This window comes from Haliotis rufescens, unplaced genomic scaffold, assembly GCF_023055435.1.
Source record: "Haliotis rufescens isolate VD_foot unplaced genomic scaffold, xgHalRufe1.0.p SCAF_1, whole genome shotgun sequence".
Classification (NCBI taxonomy): Eukaryota; Metazoa; Mollusca; class Gastropoda; order Lepetellida; family Haliotidae; genus Haliotis; species Haliotis rufescens.
Window position 1 is genome coordinate 78,609,416 of NW_025963779.1, and position 14,909 is coordinate 78,624,324.

Here is a 14,909-nt window from a genome sequence, read left to right on the forward strand (position 1 = left end):
AAGTGCTTATCTTTCAGACAGTAGACCTAGGCTGAAGTGCTTATCTTTCAGACAGTAGACCTAGGCTGAAGTGCTTATCTTTCAGACAGTAGACCTAGGCTGAAGTGCTTATCTTTCAGACAGTAGACCTAGGCTGAAGTACTTATCTTTCAGACAGTAGACCTAGGCTGAAGTACTTATCTTTCAGACAGTAGACCTAGGCTGAAGTGCTTATCTTTCAGACAGTAGACCTAGGCTGAAGTGCTTATCTTTCAGACAGTAGACCTAGGCTGAGTTGCTTACCTTTCAGACAGTAGACCTAGGCTGAAGTGCTTATCTTTCAGACAGTAGACCTAGGCTGAAGTGCTTATCTTTCAGACAGTAGACCTAGGCTGAAGTGCTTATCTTTCAGACAGTAGACCTAGGCTGAAGTGCTTATCTTTCAGACAGTAGACCTAGGCTGAGTTGCTTACCTTTCAGACAGTAGACCTAGGCTGAAGTGCTTATCTTTCAGACAGTAGACCTAGGCTGAAGTACTTATCTTTCAGACAGTAGACCTAGGCTGAAGTACTTATCTTTCAGACAGTAGACCTAGGCTGAAGTGCTTATCTTTCAGACAGTAGACCTAGGCTGAAGTGCTTATCTTTTAGACAGTAGACCTAGGCTGAAGAGCTTATCTTTCAGACTGTAGACCTAGGCTGAGTTGCTTACCTTTCAGACAGTAGACCTAGGCTGAAGTGCTTATCTGTCAGACAGTAGACCTAGGCTGAAGTGCTTATCTTTCAGACAGTAGACCTAGGCTGAAGTACTTATCTTTCAGACAGTAGACCTAGGCTGAAGTGCTTATCTTTCAGACAGTAGACCTAGGCTGAAGTGCTTATTTTGCAGACGGTAGACCTAGGCTGAAGTGCTTATCTTTCAGACAGTAGACCTAGGCTGAAGTGCTTATTTTGCAGACGGTAGACCTAGGCTGAAGTGCTTATCTTTCAGACAGTAGACCTAGGCTGAAGTGCTTATTTTGCAGACAGTAGACCTAGGCTGAAGTGCTTATCTTTCAGACAGTGGACCTAGGCTGAAGTTGGAAATTACTCCACACACTTGGTACATTAGTAGTCTAAATATATCTGAACCGAAAAAGCAATAAACAGAGAAAGAAATGCAGTCTCATCTCATACCTTTAAACTGTTGTGGATAGAGCTGCTGATATATGTATGTATATTAGATCACCATTACGCCTATGGCTTCTTGTGTTGGACCCGATTGGGGTTCGGGGACTTTACAGGTCCCCAACCTCATGTATGTTGAGGGGCCGTCGGGTAGCCTAGTGGTTTAAGCATTCGCTCGTCACGCCGAAGACCCGGGTTCGATTCCGAACATGGGTACAATGTGTGAAGCCCATTTCTGGTGTCCCCTGACGTGATATTGCTGGAATATTGCTAAAAGTGGCGTAAAACCAAACTCACTCACTCACTCATGTCTGTTGTAAGAGTGGACGAAAATGAGGATCTGGTACATCAGTGACATGGATCATTGTGCTCAGTCACCGGTTTGCCTGGTCCAGACTTGACAGTTTACCATCATATGGCTAGAGTATTGCTAACTGCAGGGTAAAACAACACTCACTCACTCACTCACTCACTTCTTGTATGTGTTTCAGCTGTAAGATAATTCTGGATGAGTTTTTCATCGATCTGAAAGACAGCAACTGTTTGAATGAACTGATGACCCGAGCCTGGTGAGTACTGGCAGCCCTCTGCCAATCATGTCTCTACTTGTCTATATATCTAAAGGCATTAGGGAAAACAGGCTTGTACATGTCCAAGCTTTTTTGTAAGTAATTATGTCCTGTTCATGGACATTTTTCTTTTGAGAAGATATTTATCTCACGAAAGCAGTCGAGTTTTCAATATTGGTGATAAGATTCCTTTGGGAAAAAGAGAGAAACATGCGTTGTTTCAGTACCTTCACCCCTGTCAGATACATATGTTATTAAGACCTTAAGGATGGTCTCTGATGCCAGACCTAGCAAACTGTTCTGGTTGTAAATGATTGCATGTTCCTGATTATCAAACATTACTCAAGTACATCATGCTTTGACTGAGTCATGACATAAGATGTGGGGAAATAGGGTTTCATTTGTTCAAGACTATATAGGCGATTGTGCGTGCGTTGCATGTATGCATGCATGCGTGCGTGAGTGCATGTCTGTGTCTGTGTCTTTCTGTCTGTCTGTCTGTGTGTGTTTGTGTCTGTATGCATGTGTGTCTTTGTGTGTGTGTCTGTGTCAGTGTCTGCCTGTTTATGTCTGTGTCTACTTGAATTAGTCAGGACTAATGCTAGTTTCATAGTGCCTGCCCACTGAGATACCATGCCATAGTTTAACATGAAAACCCCAATTAGACACAGCATGCTGACTCCGAGCCCACCAGTGTTGTTTTGTCACCTTCAATCTGAAGGCCAGCATGGCAACAACATGTACCATTTTTAAATGTCATTTGGGATGACATGGTCGGGGTTTGAAACACTTACCGTCTTCTACCTGGCAGACACTTAATCCACTAGTTTACGGAGGTGGTCTCTCTACATACCATATTACTGGCAGTATCATTTGTCATATTCAGTCCTGGCTTAATTCTTGTCAGTCAGTTGTCATCATGAAACATACCCTGGGAATATGGAGGTACAAGTGCTACGACTTCACTACTGGCAGGCACCATATGATACATGTACAACATGCTCCACAGTAGCAGTCACGTTGATGATGTGTTTCGTTGTTTGCATGGCTCCACAGACCCCTGATTCTTGTTGCAGGATGGCCAGTTCCAATGCAATAGACATAATATGTGCAACATGGGCGGACTACAATGAAGACTTTCTGCATCTCCGACCTAAAAACTTTGACATGTTGGTTACGACTGGACAGAGGAAAATACTCACGGAGTATTTGCGAGCACTGTTGTCGAGGTGAGGAATTGCTACGCACTTGCTTCCAGCTCCTTGAGGCGCGGTGGGGTAGCGTAGTGGTTAATGTGTTTGCTCGTCATGCTGAAGACCCGGGTTCGATTTTCCACATGGGTACAATGTGTGAAGCCCATTTCTGGTGTCCCCTGCTGTGATATTGCTGGAATATTGCTAAAGTGGCGTAAAACTATACTCTCTCAATCCAGCTCCTTGAAAACCATCTTGTAGGGAATGGCTAGTTTTGGATTTTATGAGTGATTTTTGTAACCACGACCACATTAATTAAGTACAATAACATTGATATCATGAAAGTATGTTGTCATACAAGGAGAGCAGGTTGTTAGCTTTCCTTGTTTTTGTCATGCTATTTTAAGCCCCGGCTGTGTAATAAATGTAATTAATGTAATAAATATGTATTCTTTGTTAATCATTAAAGGAAATTCACTCATCATATTTTGACATTATTTCTGAGAACCTTTCTATAGGTACCAAAACAGATGTTGATAGCATATTGCTAAAGCAGAGTTTTTTTACAACAGAAAACTGTCTTTCAAGAACTACAAGGAGAGGCGGGAATCTGCAGACAAGATGTTGAAGGAGGCCACCTGCCTCAAGGACCTGTTCCACCACGTCTCCCCCAAACAGGTACCGCAGTTGGAGTGATCTCCCTTGGTAGCAGGGGGCATGGTCGGCCCAGTCGTCCAAGGCGGCGCAATTCGCAATGCAGAGTTGCGTCCCTTGGGCACACCAGAAACCAATGATTGTGGGTTCGAATCCTGGTTCGCCCCGATTATGTTTCTAGGTTTGTCAGCACCATACCCCTGCTCGATGGTTTCACCAAAGTGGTAAACGTCTCATTTGGGGCTTTCCTCCCACATTAAGCTGACATCGAGCGATATAATTGGAATACTGTTATAAGCGGCGTTAAACCCAACTCACTCCCTTTGTAGCTGTAGAGGCAGTGTATCTGTGTCGTGTAATGCTCACAACAGTAACACACCGACCAAACTGTCACAATGTAAAACCATGCTGGTCTCACCATGGTGCTGCTCACCCACTCACACTGACACGCCTGAAGTGACATCTTCATCCATAAGCTTTTGAAGGACAGAGTACGTCCTCTATGCTTGTCTTACTTGAGACCTGACTTTGTGTAATGTTAAACTGACCTGATTGTGTGTCATTGTTCCTTGATGGCACGGGTTGTTACTAGTAACCATGGTTTGTCTGGTCCAGATTTGATTACTCTCAGACATGACAGCTGTAAAGAAGTCCACAGATGTAAATCATTGTCAATGTTTATTACTCTACTTCTGTAATTTAACTGGCTGCTTGTGTTTTACAGGACAACTCCATATTTGATGTGCTCTACTCCTTGGCTGAAGTTCTAAAACTGAGAGATAACTCCATGTTGTCACTGGAAGTCACAGTAAGTGGAACATAGGTTCAACATTGACCTGGTTAACATTGTAGGAGGGTGGGCCAGTAGAAACTACATCAAAGACATTAACTCATAATACTAAGATTAATGTGTGACTCCACTATCAACCACAGATATGTCTGCTCCAGCATGATCACACTCTTCACTGTGATGTGGCCAAGACAGTGCTGCTGAGATATTGCTGCTAACATAGTGCTACTAAGTTAGTGCTGCTAAGATTGTGCTGCTAAGTTAGTGCTGTGATAATGCTGGTGAGATAGTGCTATGATAACACTACTTACATAATGCTGCTAAGACACTGCTGCTGAAAAAATACTGTGATAATGGTGCTAAGAAAGTGCTAAGAAAGTGCTAAGATAGTGCTGCTAAGATAGTTATGTGATAATGCTGTTTAGATAATGCTGCTTAGACAGTGCCGCTAAGATAGTGCTGCTAAGAAAGTGCCAAGATAGTGCTAAGATAGTGCTGTGATAGTGCTGTTAACAATGCTGTGATAATGCTGTGGTAATGCTACTAAGAAAGTGCTGCTAAGATAGTTATGTGATAATGCTGATGAAATAATGCTGCTAAGATAGTGCTGCTAAGAAAGTGCTAAGATACTGCTAAGAAAGTGCTAAGATAGTGATGCAATAGTGCTGCAATGCAGCTGTGATAATGCTGTGGTAATGCTACTAAGAAAGTGCTGCTAAGATAGTTATGTGCTAAGATAGTTATGTGATAATGTTGCTGTGATAATGCCGCTGAGATAATTCTGCTAAGATAAAGCTGTGATGATGCCTGCCTATGGTGTAATACTTTCTCCACTCACACATACTGTTGTTGTTGTTGACCAGGGTCTGGTGAAGAAGAACCCAGACATTCGACTCGAGCAGCTCATCAACCTGATCCTGTGCCGCGGGGATATGAACAAGTCAGAGGCCAGACAGGTAACATACACAGCAAGGTAGTCAGAGGCCAGTCAGGTAACACACACAGAAAGGTAGTTGGAGGCCAGACAGGTAACACACACAGCAAGGTAGTCAGAGGCCAGACAGGTAACACACACAGCAAGGTAGTCAGAGGCCAGACAGGTAACACACACAGCAAGGTTGTCAGAGGCCAGAAAGGTAACACACACAGCAAGGTTGACAGAGGCCAGACAGGTAACACACACAGCAAGGTAGTCAGAGGCCAGACAGGTAACACACACAGCAAGGTAGTCAGAGGCCAGACAGGTAACACACACAGCAAGGTAGTCAGAGGCCAGAAAGGTAACACACACAGCAAGGTTGTCAGAGGCCAGAAAGGTAACACACACAGCAAGGTTGACAGAGGCCAGAAAGGTAACACACACAGCAAGGTTGACAGAGGCCAGACAGGTAACACACACAGCAAGGTAGTCAGAGGCCAGACAGGTAACACACAAAGCAAGGTAGTCAGAGGCCAGAAAGGTAACACACACAGCAAGGTTGACAGAGGCCAGACAGGTAACACACACAGCAAGGCATTCAGAGGCAAGACAGGTAACATACATGGCAAGGCAGTCAGAGGCCAGACAGGTAACACACACAGCAAGGTAGTCAGAGGCCAGACAGGTAACACACACAGCAAGATAGTCAGAGGCCAGACAGGTAACACACACAGCAAGGCAGTCAGAGGCCAGACCGGTAACACACACAGCAAGGCATTCAGAGGCCAGACCGGTAACACACACAGCAAGGCAGTCAGAGGCCAGACAGGTAACACACACAGCAAGGTGGTCAGAGGCCAGACAGGTAACACACACAGCAAGATAGTCAGAGGCCAGACAGGTAACACACACAGCAAGGTAGTCAGAGGCCAGACAGGTAACACACACAGCAAGGCAGTCAGAGGCCAGACAGGTTACACACACAGCAAGGTAGTCAGAGGCCAGACCGGTAACACACACAGCAAGGTTGACAGAGGCCAGACAGGTAATATACACAGCAAGGTAGTCAGAGGCCAGACAGGTAACACACACAGCAAGGCAGTCAGAGGCCAGACAGGTAACACACACAGCAAGGCATTCAGAGGCCAGACAGGTAACACACACAGCAAGGCATTCAGATGCAAGACAGGTAACATACATGGCAAGGCAGTCAGAGGCCAGACAGGTAACACACACAGCAAGGTAGTCAGAGGCCAGACAGGTAACACACACAGCAAGGTAGTCAGAGGCCAGACAGGTAACACACACAGCAAGGTAGTCAGAGGCCAGACAGGTAACACACACAGCAAGATAGTCAGAGGCCAGACAGGTAACACACACAGCAAGGTTGTCAGAGGCCAGGCAGGTAACACACACAGCAACGTTGTCAGAGGCCAGGCAGGTAACACACACAGCAAGGTAGTCAGAGGCCAGACAGGTAACACACACAGCAAGGTAGTCAGAGGCCAGACAGGTATTATACACAGCAAGGTTGACAGAGGCCAGACAGGTAACACACACAGCAAGGTAGTCAGAGGCCAGACAGGTTACACACACAGCAAGGTTGACAGAGGCCAGACAGGTAACACACACAGCAAGGTTGACAGAGGCCAGACAGGTAATATACACAGCAAGATAGCCAGAGGCCAGACAGGTAACACACACAGCAAGGTTGACAGAGGCCAGACAGGTAACACACACAGCAAGGCAGTCAGAGGCCAGACAGGTTACACACACAGCAAGGTTGACAGAGGCCAGACAGGTAACACACACAGCAAGGTTGACAGAGGCCAGATAGGTAATATACACAGCAAGATAGCCAGAGGCCAGACAGGTAACACACACAGCAAGGTTGACAGAGGCCAGACAGGTAACATACACAGCAAGGTATTCAGAGGCCAGACAGGTAACATACATGGCAAGGCAGTCAGAGGCCAGACAGGTTACACACACAGCAAGGCATTCAGAGGCCAGACAGGTAACATACATGGCAAGGCAGTCAGAGGCCAGACAGGTAACACACACAGCAAGGCATTCAGAGGCCAGACAGGTAACACACACAGCAAGGCAGTCAGAGGCCAGACAGGTAACACACACAGCAAGGCATTCAGAGGCCAGAAAGGTAACATACATGGCAAGGCAGTCAGAGGCCAGACAGGTAACACACACAGCAAGGCAGTCAGAGGCCAGACAGGTAACACATACAGCAAGGTAGTCAGAGGCCAGACAGGTAACACACACAGCAAGGCAGTCAGAGGCCAGACAGGTAACACACACAGCAAGGCATTCAGAGGCCAGACAGGTAACACACACAGCAAGGTAGTCAGAGGCCAGACAGGTAACACACACAGCAAGGTAGTCAGAGGCCACTCAGCAAGGTAGTCAGAGGCCAGGCAGGTAACACACACAGCAACGTTGTCAGAGGCCAGACAGGTAACACACACAGCAAGGTAGTCAGAGGCCAGACAGGTAACACACACAGCAAGGTAGTCAGAGGCCACTCAGCAAGGTAGTCAGAGGCCAGGCAGGTAACACACACAACAAGGTAGTCAGAGGCCAGACAGGTAACACACACAGCAAGATAGTCAAGAGGCCAGACAAGTAACACACACAGCAAGGTTGACAGAGGCCAGACAGGTAACACACACAGCAAGGTAGCCAGAGGCCAGACAGGTAACACACACAGCAAGATAGTCAGAGGCCAGACAGGTAACACACACAGCAAGGCAGTCAGAGGCCAGACAGGTAACACACACAGCAAGGCATTCAGAGGCCAGAAAGGTAACATACATGGCAAGGCAGTCAGAGGCCAGACAGGTAACACACACAGCAAGGCAGTCAGAGGCCAGACAGGTAACACATACAGCAAGGTAGTCAGAGGCCAGACAGGTAACACACACAGCAAGGCAGTCAGAGGCCAGACAGGTAACACACACAGCAAGGCATTCAGAGGCCAGACAGGTAACACACACAGCAAGGTAGTCAGAGGCCAGACAGGTAACACACACAGCAAGGTAGTCAGAGGCCACTCAGCAAGGTAGTCAGAGGCCAGGCAGGTAACACACACAGCAACGTTGTCAGAGGCCAGACAGGTAACACACACAGCAAGGTAGTCAGAGGCCAGACAGGTAACACACACAGCAAGGTAGTCAGAGGCCACTCAGCAAGGTAGTCAGAGGCCAGGCAGGTAACACACACAACAAGGTAGTCAGAGGCCAGACAGGTAACACACACAGCAAGATAGTCAAGAGGCCAGACAAGTAACACACACAGCAAGGTTGACAGAGGCCAGACAGGTAACACACACAGCAAGGTAGCCAGAGGCCAGACAGGTAACACACACAGCAAGATAGTCAGAGGCCAGACAGGTAACACACACAGCAAGGTAGTCAGAGGCCAGACAGGTAACACACAGCAAGGTAGTCAGAGGCCAGACAGGTAACACACACAGCAAGGTTGTCAGAGGCCAGACAGGTAACACACACAGCAAGGTAGTCAGAGGCCAGACAGGTAACACACACAGCAAGGTAGTCAGAGGCCAGACAGGTAACACACACAGCAAGGTAGTCAGAGGCCACTCAGCAAGGTAGTCAGAGGCCAGACAGGTAACACACACAGCAAGGTTGTCAGAGGCCAGACAGGTAACACACACAGCAAGGTAGTCAGAGGCCAGACAGGTAACACACACAGCAAGGTAGTCAGAGGCCACTCAGCAAGGTAGTCAGAGGCCAGACAGGTAACACACACAGCAAGATAGTCAAGAGGCCAGACAAGTAACACACACAGCAAGGTTGACAGAGGCCAGACAGGTAACACACACAGCAAGGTAGCCAGAGGCCAGACAGGTAACACACACAGCAAGATAGTCAGAGGCCAGACAGGTAACACACACAGCAAGGTAGTCAGAGGCCAGACAGGTAACACACAGCAAGGTAGTCAGAGGCCAGACAGGTAACACACACAGCAAGGTTGTCAGAGGCCAGACAGGTAACACACACAGCAAGGCATTCAGAGGCCAGACAGGTAACATACATGGCAGAGGCCAGCAGGTAACACATACAGCAAGATAGTCATAGGCCAGAAAGGTAACATACACAACAAGGTAGTCAGAGCCCACTCAGCAAGGTAGTCAGAGGCCAGACAGGTAACACATACAGCAAGGTAGTCAGGGGCCACTCAGCAAGGTAGTCAGAGGCCAGACAGGTAACACATACAGCAAGGTAGTCAGAGGCCAGACAGGTAACACACACAGCAAGGTAGTCAGAGGCCAGACAGGTAACACACACAGCAAGGTAGTCAGAGGCCAGACAGGTAACACACACAGCAAGGCATTCAGAGGCCAGACAGGTAACATACATGGCAGAGGCCAGCAGGTAACACATACAGCAAGATAGTCATAGGCCAGAAAGGTAACATACACAACAAGGTAGTCAGAGCCCACTCAGCAAGGTAGTCAGAGGCCAGACAGGTAACACATACAGCAAGGTAGTCAGGGGCCACTCAGCAAGGTAGTCAGAGGCCAGACAGGTAACACATACAGCAAGGTAGTCAGAGGCCAGACAGGTAACACATACAGCAAGGTAGTCAGAGGCCAGACAGGTAACACACACAGCAAGGTAGTCAGAGGCCAGACAGGTAACACACACAGCAAGGTAGTCAGAGGCCAGACAGGTAACACACACAGCAAGGTAGTCAGAGGGCATTCATGTTATTTGTGTTACTTTATATTCACATTGTATTATATTCAATCACATATTATTAAATCATGTTAAATCTTATTCATATTACACATTACCTGATATTCAGTTTACATTATATTTAACTTACATTATCATGATTGTATCCACATTACATTCACCTTATATTACATTGTATTAAAATTACATTATAGACCCGTGAAGATCCGGGAAAGAATAGGTCTCCAGCAACCCATGCTGGTCGTAAGAGGCAACTACCAGGATTCGATGGTCGGGCTCGCTGACTTGGTTGATGCATGTCATCGTATCCCCATTGTGTTGAACAATGCTCTTGATATCAATCACTGGATTGTCTGGTCCAAACTTGATTATTTACAGCTCGAATATTACCTACTGTGGCGTTAAACAATAAACAAACAAAACAAACAAACATTATCTTGCATTACGTTATATTCAACTTACGGTACATTATATTATTACTTTATAATTTAACTTAAATTCATTGCACTATGCTTTTTTATATTTAAATAAAGTCTTGCTTTCTTTGTATCATATTTCTTACAAGAACCAAAGTGGAAAAACTAAAATAGCAGTAACTAAAACTAAAATAGCAGCTCTCCCTGTTTGTCAAATATTGTTACCCAGCATGAAATAATTTGACTAAATATTTTGGTTTTTATAATTTTATCATGGTATAACATTTATACTAAGTTATCCTATAATAATTAGATCCACATCAAGTGCTTTTATGAGTTATCATGGTGTAATATTTATACATCATTTCATATAATTATAGTTTAGCAAGTAATATTTATCATCAGGTAAAATGTATATATAAAATATCAGTAGTTTCAGTTATAGCTTTTTAGATAGATGCTAGCCTAAGGTAATGGGAGCGCATCTAGACATACTATTCAATAAGACAAGAGTTATGTCTACATAGTTTAATAGATTTGAAGCTTTTAGATAAATGCTAGCCTAAGGTATCAAGATCCCATCTCCCAGACAAAAGATATGTCTACATAGTCTTATAGATTACTTACTTACTTACTTACTTACTTTGGAGATTTAACGTGCGCTTTCCGACTGATGCGTATTTCGCACACGGGCCCGGCCAGGCCATTTAATGTGTTTCCGAAAGGGGCGAAGGTGGTCTGTGCAACCCAAGAGGGGGGTTTTAGGGGTTGCTTATATAGAATTTGGGAATTTTGAGATTTGGAATAGATGCCGATGGGATTGGGGAGATTATAGATTACCTTGAACTATTTTATTTAAGTAAATCTGTCATCACCTATATTAGAATAACATTCAGCAATTTAGACTCATTAAGGATTAGCACCCATACAAGCTCGTCTATAGTGCATTAAGGATTAGCCCCAACACAACCTCGTCTATAGTGACACCATAATCTCTTTCCAAAGCATCCAGTAAATATGTCAACAAGATTAGTGCCAGTCCAACAGGATTAACAGGATTAAGTATTCCCCTCTGTCTAGCCATCCATTTAGCATAGGGCACAACCAATTGTGTATCAACCAATCCTATTCCTTTTTATTGTTCAATTTTTTGTTAAATACATACTGTAACCAGGTTTAGGCAGAGAAGGGGTTTGACTCTCTTACCAAGCAGACCTCTCTCCCACAGCCCAGAGTGTTGTACCGACTCTCTGTGGCCCCCTCACTTATTTTCTAAGATATTGTAACTTGCTCATTGTTAATTGTTCTTGTAAATAACATTGTGATTAGTCTCCTGTGACTCCGGCTCTTTGCTGACTAATTCCCCAAGAAAACCAGCACGCCATTTGGAAGGTATTGTTCACCCAGAACAGTTTCATGATAATTTATTGCAATTGTCACCCATTCTGAAGCATGCACTTAGAATGTTTGAATGCTTCTTGGAGTTAGATCTGAAACATCTGAAGAATTTGCAATACGAGTTCCTATTTGGCTAATTTGATTAAAAATTAAAAATTTGTTTTAATAATTTCTATAAAATCACATGGAATGTTTGTTCCAAATAAAATACTTTACATATTTTCAATTGACTTTCATATTTGATTAAAAAATATTAATATTTTTACATAAACCAAACGTATATATTCATGTAAAAAATTAAGAATAAATAACTTTGTGATAAGGAACATGCAATCTCATTAAAATCAGATCTTAGTTCTCGCTACCGCTAAACAAAGCTTTGTTTAGCGGTAGCGAGAACTAAGATCTGATTTTAATGAGATTGAAGGAACATGTCTCCAGTCTGTAATACTGTTATAGTTAGAGGTGTTTCTGATATCTGCACGTCGGCCATACCCGCTCAGAGACATGAGTTGAGAGACTGGTGCAAGAGTACACTTCCTCTACCCTACCATACTTCCTTCACAGTGACAGTTTTAATTAATGCCATTTCCTGTGATGAGAAAGCAAAGCTAATACTAAGATCCTCAACAAATACCACCTTCCCAGACATCCTCTACTGTATAAATAACCATTCCATGTCCCCCTTCAATACGTCATTGTCTTCTTAGTTACGTCCCAAGGCTTCCTGTTTCCCAAAGGCGCTGATTCCAGATCGGAATGAAAACGATAAAAAAATCACCCTCATCCAACACGAGCCTCACAGCTAATCTCTTACGGCCAAATCCGTCTTTGTTGATTTGTCAACAGATACAGCTAGACAGTGACTTGTGGAGGGGTCGTGTCGGGGCAAAAGTAAATCTTGTGCATTCTCCCCAGCCTCTCCGTTCACACATAAAACAATAATGTTTATAACCCGTGTTTGTCTTTGTGTTGACAGATGGCTGTGGACACGCTCGGGGAGGATGACGCTAACAATAAACCTAAGGGCATCTTTTCTGAGCTGGCAAATTCATGAAGAAATCACAAGGATCTGTGTAGAACTGGTATTGTCCGATTTAATGCTGGTTTTTAAATCAATGTTTGTACTAAAATTAAGTAATTAAGCAAGGTGTACATGGTTGAAACAACTCACTGCTACATGTATTTGCACAGTAAATGGTTCACGAATGATAATGAGCAACGTTCTAGTTTTGTTGGACAGCATCCAGAAAGGACAGTTCACAAATATTGTTATGCTTTGTGCTATCAAAATTATGTTCCTGAATCATGAACACATGAATCGTGACTAAGTGTATCGATTTCTGGCTGTTTACTTCTATACAGTTACCCTGCCTGGCGTTCGGCATTAAGGGGACAAAAAAAAGATTGGTCAGCTTGGAGTCAATTTATTGTGTCTGAGTGGGGTATCTGTGTTAAAACTATGGCATGGTATCTGAGTTGACTGGCACTATGAAGCTGGCAGTAGTCTGGACAAGTTCCAGTAGACATGCACCACGCACACCACACCATACACCACATCACACACCATGCCATGCCACGCCACGCCACACACACCACACCATACACCACATCACACACCATGCCATGCCATGCCACACACACCACACCATACACCACATCACACACCATGCCACGCCACGCCACGCCACACACACAACACCATACACCACATCACACATCATGCCACGCCACGCCACGCCACACATCATGCCACGCCACGCCACACACTGCACACCATACACCACATCACATGCCACGCCAAGCCACGCCACACACTTTGCTGTATAAGTGCAATAACCTTGTTCTTCTGTACAGATGTTGAAACAGGTGGGATCTCGAACAGATCTCAATACACCACTCATTCTTCTAAAGACTGGTGTAGGGTAGTCAAGTGGTTGAAGTGTTTGCTTGTCAAACTGAAGACGCAGGGTTGATTCCAACATTTTCTTTACCACTATTTGGCCTTTTGCTCCCAATGGAATCTGTTTGGCAGATAATTGAGATAATTTTCTCTTGCATTGACATTTTATATTTACAAGAAGTTACAGATGTGATTATGAAAGGATGGGATAAAGTGAGGTTACCACGAGAATTTTCTTTCCTGAAAGAAATCAGTTCTTTCGGCCCCTATGATGACTGTACCCCTCTGTATCCTTTGTACCATCCTATAACATGTGCAATATAATGCTTTGCCTTTATTTGAGCCTGATTGAGGCTGTATACATATTTCCACACACTGTCAGTTGTATGTGTGTGTCAAGTGCAGGGCCTCTGTGAACATCCAGGTTAGAATTGGTCTTCAGCAACCCAGGCTTGTCATTAGAGGCGACAAATGGGATCAGGTGGTCATGCTCGCTGACTTGGTTGATGCATGTATCTATCCCAAGTACATAGATCGATGCTTATAGTGTCAATAACTAGACTGGTTCCGACCTAATTTTTTTGCAGGCGGCTGTCATATAGATGAAATATTGCTGAGTGCGGCTTTAAACACAATGAAACAAACAGATGAACTGCAGGGCTACTTTGTTGCATTTAGTCTGATATGGCTGGTGATATTTGTTCTGTGAAGTATCTTATCCATGTGTAATCACGTTGTAATATGTATTTGTACATACACCATTGTACTGATGGTATGAGATAAAAAACATGGAAACATCTTCTTCTTGTTCTTTTGCTTATGTATGCTCATGTGACCTGTTGCAGAAAGGGTGAGGACTGAACAAGATCACTGACAGTAGACACTTGTTCTTTTGTCTTCAGCAACCCATACTTGCCGTAAAAGGCGACTATGCTGGTCGTAAAAGGCGACTAACGGGATCGGGTGGTCAGACTCGCTGACTTGGTTGATATATGTCATCGATCCCAATTACGTGGATCGATGCTCATGATGTCAATCACTGGATTGTCTGGTCCAGACTCGATTATTTTACAGACCGCCGTCATAAAGCTGGAATATTGCTGCGTGCGGCGTTAAAAACAACAAACAACCAAACAAACAAACTTGTTCTTTTGGTTAGCATTCTTGTAGCACAATTAAACAAGGG

The 14,909-nt window shown here is 44.5% G+C and overlaps 1 protein-coding gene and 3 long non-coding RNA genes across 8 annotated transcripts in view; all 4 read left to right on the forward strand.

The window, feature by feature from the left end:
* Nucleotides 1–13,476, forward strand: part of LOC124147901 (exocyst complex component 3-like) — a 32,762-nt gene extending 19,286 nt beyond the window's left edge. For both annotated transcript variants that reach the window (XM_046518747.2, XM_046518748.2), the window contains exons 19-24: nt 1,637–1,714; nt 2,791–2,943; nt 3,480–3,585; nt 4,286–4,369; nt 5,215–5,307; nt 12,800–13,476. In XM_046518747.2, the coding sequence (XP_046374703.1) occupies nt 1,637–1,714; nt 2,791–2,943; nt 3,480–3,585; nt 4,286–4,369; nt 5,215–5,307; nt 12,800–12,877 (592 nt within the window). In that variant the 3' untranslated portion in view covers nt 12,878–13,476. The remainder of the gene's footprint in view (nt 1–1,636; nt 1,715–2,790; nt 2,944–3,479; nt 3,586–4,285; nt 4,370–5,214; nt 5,308–12,799) is intronic.
* On the forward strand, nt 6,650–6,857 carry LOC125383280. Its single transcript, XR_007222736.1, has 2 exons — nt 6,650–6,783; nt 6,820–6,857. It is a non-coding gene; the product is annotated as an uncharacterized LOC125383280 (long non-coding RNA).
* On the forward strand, nt 6,862–7,632 carry LOC125383270. Its single transcript, XR_007222735.1, has 3 exons — nt 6,862–6,872; nt 7,233–7,251; nt 7,612–7,632. It is a non-coding gene; the product is annotated as an uncharacterized LOC125383270 (long non-coding RNA).
* Nucleotides 8,098–10,233, forward strand: LOC125383252. 4 transcript variants are annotated; one of them, XR_007222733.1, is made up of 4 exons: nt 8,098–8,323; nt 8,514–8,622; nt 8,896–9,135; nt 9,494–10,233. It is a non-coding gene; the product is annotated as an uncharacterized LOC125383252 (long non-coding RNA). The 4 variants fall into 4 exon arrangements; XR_007222731.1 differs by having other exon boundaries at nt 8,098–8,622; XR_007222732.1 differs by having other exon boundaries at nt 8,098–8,622; nt 8,896–9,003.
* Nucleotides 13,477–14,909: the final 1,433 nt, after the last annotated feature.